This window comes from Betta splendens, chromosome 7, assembly GCF_900634795.4.
Source record: "Betta splendens chromosome 7, fBetSpl5.4, whole genome shotgun sequence".
Taxonomy (NCBI): domain Eukaryota; kingdom Metazoa; phylum Chordata; class Actinopteri; order Anabantiformes; family Osphronemidae; genus Betta; species Betta splendens.
Window position 1 is genome coordinate 230,253 of NC_040887.2, and position 7,052 is coordinate 237,304.

At 47.1% G+C, this 7,052-nt stretch overlaps 1 protein-coding gene across 4 annotated transcripts; it reads left to right on the forward strand.

Moving 5' to 3' along the window:
* Positions 1–3,327: 3,327 nt before the first annotated feature.
* cxxc1a (CXXC finger protein 1a) lies at positions 3,328–6,973 on the forward strand. 4 transcript variants are annotated; one of them, XM_055510125.1, is made up of 13 exons: positions 3,328–3,486; positions 3,728–3,915; positions 4,206–4,306; positions 4,580–4,731; positions 4,818–4,973; positions 5,105–5,296; positions 5,363–5,464; positions 5,711–5,928; positions 6,148–6,355; positions 6,477–6,531; positions 6,650–6,699; positions 6,765–6,861; positions 6,934–6,973. In XM_055510125.1, exons 1-12 carry the CDS (start codon positions 3,484–3,486, stop codon positions 6,783–6,785), a joined length of 1,446 nt encoding a protein of 481 aa, XP_055366100.1. In that variant the 5' UTR covers positions 3,328–3,483; the 3' UTR covers positions 6,786–6,861; positions 6,934–6,973. The 4 variants fall into 4 exon arrangements, with proteins under 4 accessions (XP_055366100.1, XP_029011891.3, XP_055366098.1 ...); XM_029156058.3 differs by lacking the exons at positions 6,765–6,861; positions 6,934–6,973 and having other exon boundaries at positions 6,421–6,531; positions 6,650–6,758; XM_055510123.1 differs by lacking the exons at positions 6,765–6,861; positions 6,934–6,973 and having other exon boundaries at positions 6,421–6,758.
* Positions 6,974–7,052: the final 79 nt, after the last annotated feature.

The window sequence follows — 7,052 nt, forward strand, 5'->3', positions numbered from 1 at the left end:
AGTGAATGCAACAGTCTGAGGAGACACCGTCAGATCAAACAGAGCAGGAGACAGCGAATGCAACAGTGTGGGGAGACAAAGTCAGATCAAACAGAGCAGGAGACAGTAAAAGCAACAGTCTGGGGAGACACCGTCAGATCAAACAGAGCAGGAGACAGTGAACGCAACAGTCTGAGGAGACAAAGTCAGATCAAACAGAGCAGGAGACAGTGAAAGCAACAGTCTGATGAGACAGTGAATGCAACAGTCTGAGGAGACACCGTCAAATCAAACAGCGCAGCAGTCAGTGAATGCAACAGTCTGAGGAGACACAGTCACATCAAACAGAGCAGGAGACAGTGAACGCAACAATCTGAGGAGACCGGCCCGCTGACGTTTTATACTTTGCCCTACAGTACATTTACACCAGATGCGTTTTATGTTCAACTGTTTTTACTATGTTGATATAAGTTTCAACATGTTGTACGAGATGTGATGTCTGTTATTGAACTGTTATCATCCTGACCGGCTGCTGTGTTGGGGACAGTGCATCCAGCAGAGATAAGCTCCACACTGATGGAGTGCATTTATCTCTTTGCTTCATGTCTGTGTATCTGTCTGCCTGTCTGTCTCTTGCTTTTTTGAAACAGGAAGTGAATGGACTGAGAGCTTGAAACTGATTGGCTCACCATCTCCAGACACCTTTTTGATGTTAGCAGCGTCAGTCTTCAGGGAGGCATGGCTTTTGGTGGAGGACGGACGTTGCTGATTATTGCTTTTCTGGGGATGTTGGTGCTGAGGAAAGCTGCAGTTAGATGACTGAGACAGAGGAGGAGGAGTGGAAGGAGGGGGAGGGGAAGGTGAAGTACAGAAAGGAGGAGACACCGAGGAGCTGGCCACACCTGAGGCAGAGACATGACATCACAGATGTGTGACAGGCTTAGCCAGATACATCACATCACATTTCTGTGTCCGCAAAGCAGAGGCGGTATGAGTGGACAAAAGTCAGGAGATGTCTTTCGTGAAAAAATTGTCTATCAGAGAGTCATTGCTGATGTCACATGTCGTCTTGTAGGGGTCAGTTGCTGACTCTGAGCCAGACAGATGGAGACGCTCTCAGAATTTTCTACTCATGGCCTGAGGAGGACAAACCCTTCATGACTGTCTGTCCAACACAGTTTCCTGATAATAAAGATTATCCTCAGCAGCTGTGTGCACAATTTAACATAACTTTGAAGGAGCCACCAGCTCCAGGATCAGTGGTGCATACTGATTAAATCATCAACATCTGACACAAGTGGTAATGATGGTGTCTGCTAAGTAAAAATCTGCTTTGAGCGGTTAGCATTTCTATGAATTTAACCCGGTGATTTAAACAATCTCTGAATCTTGGTTTTGGATTGGCCCAGAGAGGACGTCGCAACATAAAACAAAGGAAGCTCTGATTTGTCGTCTTGTGGCTTAGACAAGCTGTGGATCCAGATCTGACGTCACAAACACATGTGAAAAGACCTGGGGCCCATTTCAACAAGGAGGTTTAACAAACTTTGAGTTTAAACTAAACTCTGAGTTTCCCTCATTTCGGGGTTAACAAACTCAGAGTTTCAACAAAACCTCCTTCTTGAAACGGATTCCTGGTCTTTTAATTCTGGCTCACCTGTGCTGTGATGTTGGAGTGTCCCATTGGCTGCTGACTGACCCAGGCTACATCCTGATTGGCCCATTGGCCCTTTTGGCTTTGCTCTCAATGATGTCATGACTGTTGCTGTGTGATGTCACTTTCATCCTGCTGAACTTATTAATAAATGACAACCAATCACAACTGAATTTCAAAATCAACTGATATCAGAGTCTGTTGTCAACAACAACAACAACAACAACAACAACAACAACAACAACAACAACAACAACAACAACAACAACAACAACAACAACAACAACAACAACAACGGGCAAAACTGAACCAACACTTTCTACTCCAGAGGTACATATGGAGTGCCGAATGTAAAAGGTGCACCTATAACTAGTTGTCTCACATTTAACTAAATTCTCACATTTAGTTAAATGTGCAAAAGTCTAAATGTAAATGTTTAATGTTAAATGTAAATGTTAAATGTAAATGTAAATGTAAATGTAAATGTAAAATGTTAAATGTAAATGTAAAATGTTAAATGTAAAATGTTAAACGTAAATGTTAAATATTAATTGTAAATGTTAAATGTTCGCCGAGTGTAAACTGAATATTCATGATTGTGCAAGTAGACTCTACCCCTACCCTCAAACAGCGCTGGTCTCAGATCAGAGAAGCGAACTCAATCACCTCAAACAGTGCGCGCAAATCCCGCCCACATCTGACCTGGAAACTTTTGTTTTTAGCCTGGACGTAACTTCGGCTAGCTAGTAGTTAGTTCTCCACCTAATTCTCCACAGAAATATTCTATGTTTACGACAGAACAGCAGTTTGAAGCGGAGCCTCAGCCCGCACACCTGCCGTTACAGCCCGTTCAATCTCCCCCAACGGGAGGGAGTCGGAGCTGGCGGCCATGATGGCTTCGACTTCAGGTTTCTCTCCAGTATTGTCGTCCACCGATCCAGAGTCAGATGTGGGCGGAGCTATGCGTACTGTTTGAGGTATTTGAGTCCGCGTCACTGATCTAGGATAATAGAGGGTGGAGTCTACTTAAATATTCAGTTCGATTATTTAACATTTACATTTAACATTTACATTTAGACTTTTGCACATTTAACTAAATGTGAGAAAACATGTTGTGTCATTTAGTTAAATGTGAGAAAACTAGTTATAGGTGCTACTTTTACATTCGGCACCCCATAGGTACAGGTACATGAATAAACGCACTAATTAACTGCACTAAAAATTGTTTGTTAATAAAAGTGACAAACACCTTAATTATCAGTAAACGAGTCATTGTGCAGAATCAGCCTTTTCCCGCTGCTTTTTTAATGCAGTAAAGTAAAAGCAGCTGGCATGTTTTCTAATGTTCTTGTTTTAAACAATTATAAAAAATAACCAACAAAAGCTATGACGACACAAAAGACGTTTCCTCACCTGGAGCGTTTCTACTTACCTTCCAACGCCTCTCTACTAACTGTTTCTGCCGCTGTGCGCCCTACGTCAGGTGTAACCGTCCGTATGTCCCCACCTCAGCTTCCCTTCACGCACGCGCACGCATAACAGCATCCCTTTGACGCATTTGACAATTGCGCATTTTCTGCTCGAAAACAGATGTGATAGCTTCCATTCTTTTGGTTTGCGCGCTGAAGAACGCGCTGTTTGCGGCTGTAGTCCGGCCTCCGCCCTGCAGGTGGCACTGCTCGCTGCCTTTTGACTCTGAAAGAAGAAGACAAGGATGCAGACGCTTCAACGGACACAGGAATCTAAATCTGTGCAGCTGTGTGTAAAAGTGAAAAGCTGTGGCATCTTGAAGGAGATATGCTGAGGAGCGGAGCGGAGCGGAGCAGCGACAACGGCCGGAAAGCAGCATCATGGTGAGTCCGGTCACAAAACAGCTGAGCATCCCTGACGCTCACACGTCACAGAGTCAGAGACCGGAGCGACGTTTCAGCGAAAGGTTTAGAAACGTGAAGACGTTCAGTCGATCTGGTTTTTAATGCAAACTGTTCTAATGTGAGGCTGTACTGTGAACGAGTCTGGTCCCGGTTTGCAGCAGCAGCCGCACTGAGCGTCCGCTGTTTCAGTTAACTCGTTCCTTTCACCTTTTAAATAAAGAACTTTCAGTCTGAGGAGGTGACGGCAGAAGAGCGACACCCGGAGGAGGAGGAGGAGGAGGAGGAGAAGATCAGAGGAGCTGACGAGGAGGATGAAGCTGGAGGAGGCAGAACAAAGGAGGCCATGAAAACCCCTGGTGCTCCAGTTTACTGCATCTGCCGGAAGCCAGACATCAACTGTTTCATGATGTAAGTACAGGACACATCTTAGATCATACATCAGATACCGTCAGGGACACTCACCTGCCTCTTCCTGTATATCTGCTCCTGCATGTGTTGTCCTGTCTATCCCCTCCTGCCTCCTGTCTTACTCTCCTGTGTCTCTTCTGTCTTTCTCTCCCTGCCTGTTTCCTCCTGCATGTGTTCGCCTGTCTGCCTCCTCCTGTCTTTCTCTCCATGCCTGCCTGCCTCCCTCCTCCTGTCTGTACCATCCTATCTTACTCTGCCTGCTTGATTCCTCCTGCCTGTCCCTCTGTCAGAGGGTGCGACAGCTGCACTGAGTGGTTTCATGGGGACTGTATTGGCGTGTCGGAGCGAGCAGCCAAATCCATCAGAGTGTGGTACTGTCCGTCCTGCAGAGGTTAGTGTCTCATTGTTCCATTGTGTTTTTTCTTCCTGCTGGATTTGGACAAACGTTGACTGGACTGAGCTGTGATCTCACCACACACTTCTATAAACAAACAGTTTCTGTATTTGGTTCAAAACTGAAATTACTGAATTTCTTGACGCAAGATCCACAAAGTGTGTAAACCAGGCTGTGTCTGGACCTGCTCCTCTGTCCAGCAGGAGTCTGTGTGCTGAATCCGACTGATGGTGCAGATGCTTTCTTAGCTCTATTTTGTGTCTTCCTCAGACCAAGATTTGTCTCTGGAGATTAAATATCGTCCAAAAAAGACCAAGAAGAGGGAGGATAAACACTCAGAGCCAGAAAGAGATGACAAATTTGACGACAAAGATGGGAACTCCATACCCCAGCCACGAATGGACAGGAGGCGGGGCTGCCAGGTAATAGGAGAGGCTAATGTACATATAGCAGCTTAGCTCCTCTAAGTGGAACTCAGATTTCAGTCAAACTGTGGTCTGTGCCTCAGATCAAGCGTTCAGCCAGGATGTGTGGAGAGTGCCATGCCTGCCTGAGGACGGAGGACTGCGCCCAGTGTGACTTCTGTAAAGACATGAAGAAGTTTGGAGGTCCCAACAAAATCAGACAGAAGTGTAGACTCCGGCAATGTGAGGTCCGAGCCCGGGTATGTGATCCTCAGGCCAACATCTGTTTCCACGCCGCATTCAAATGCACCACGCAAAGAGTTTGTTGAAACATTGAGTCTTCAGGGGGGAATGATTATAACTATCATCTGGATGATTTGTCTGTGAGCAGAAGATGCTTCGTGTACAAGAAGAGGAGATGAGCCGGAGCAGAGGGTGGGGCCCATCACGGAAAGGAGCGGGGCACCAGACTGAGGATGACGAGGAGGAGGAGGAGGAGGAGGAGGAGGAGGAGCAGGAGGGGTTCAGTGAGAGCGAGCTGGAACTGTATGAGCAGTACAAAGCTGCTGGATACAGAGACCTGGTCAGTGTGGAGGCATCAGCTGTCAGCACGGTGCTGGCTGTCTTCTGACCTGTCCTCCTGTCACAGGTGTGGCATAGTGAGGAGGACGACACGCAGTCAGACTCTCTGAGAAAGAAGGCGGTGAAGGTGAAACACGTTAAGAGACAAGAGAAGAAGACGGAAAAAAAGGTGAGATCAGTGTGGTTCCTCAAGTTCCAGACAAGCAATTGTAGACTCAATGCATTAGAGCAGAAATATGATACCTCAACAATTATTGTGTGTTAAAGTTTAACTAGCATCCACCATGCGTCTGTCTTTCTGGACTCCACTCATTTGTTTTCAACCTTATGTTTGTGATACAGTCTTCATGTTTGAAGCTCAACAGAGCTGTTAGGGTTCTGTGTCTGGACCAACGCATGTCCTGTCCTGCTGTAGAAGTCTGTGTCTGCTCCTAAAGAAGAGGCAAAGCCTCGGCGTCACAAGGCCAAGCAGCGTCACAGGGAGCGTGTGCGACACAGCGTGCGGGCGGAAAGTGTCGGTGTTAAAGACGTGTCCGGGACCCTGAGGCAGTGTTTGGGTCCTGGATGTGTGGAGCCAGCAAGGACCAATTCCAAGTACTGCTCTGAGGACTGTGGTATGAAGCTTGCTGCCAAGTGAGTTTGCATGTTTGGAAACACATAGTGAACATTAGAACCTTTCTGAGAAAAGACTCATCTGCATCTTCGTTTGTCATCTAACCATTAGAACTCCTTTTAATTCATGTGAGCACATACTAGGATCAGCAATGAAACAGACAAAGAACAGAGTTTCTCGCATGACGGCTTTAGAGACGTGGTCCTGAGTCCAAGTGCTTGTTTTTGTGACTGTCTCAGTCGTATCTATGAGATCCTGCCTCAGAGGATCCAGCAGTGGCAGCAGAGTCCTTGCATCGCTGAGGAGATGGGCCGAAGGCAGCTGGAGCGGATTCGAAAGGAGCAGCAAGCAGCCAGACTGCGGCTCACCACGATGGAGAAGCGCTTCCATGAGCTGGAGGGCATCATTGCGAATGCCAAGCTGCAGCAGGTCCAGCACCATGAGGAGGTAGGAGACGCTCAGAGACTCGCATCGCTCCTTTTACGGCGTCGACTAACGCTGCGTCTCCTCAGGTGACAGAGGGTGACGGCGATGACACAGACCTTCAGATCTTTTGTGTTTCCTGCAGTCATCCCGTCAACCCCAAGGTTGCGCTGAGGCACATGGAGAGATGTTATGCGAAGGTCAGTGTACAGCAGTTAGAGCCCCAAGACATGCTGGACGTCCAGACCAGTATTACCCAGCATGCGCTGGCAAGATGAACATCGCTGGAACTGAATCTGTCCCATTTTGATCCAACAGTACGAGAGTCAGACATCTTTCGGTTCCATGTACCCAACACGTATCGAGGGGTAAGACTGGTGAAACCGTCTGTCATGTGTTCTATGTTATTACTTACTCTCTGTCTGTCCTTCAGAGCCACCAGGCTGTTCTGTGACGTGTACAACCCTCAGAGTAAGACGTACTGTAAACGGCTGCAGGTCTTATGTCCTGAACACTCCAGAGACCCCAAGGTGCGTTTCCTCCAAAGGCTGCTGTTGCTCCTCACTGTCTCTCTTCACGGTCTGTCTGTGTCCGTTGTTCAGGTCCCAGCAGATGAGGTTTGTGGTTGTCCTCTGGTCAAAGATGTATTCGAGCCAACTGGAGAGTTTTGCAGGGTTTCTAAGAGGAAATGCAACAAACATTACTGTTGGGAGAAGCTACG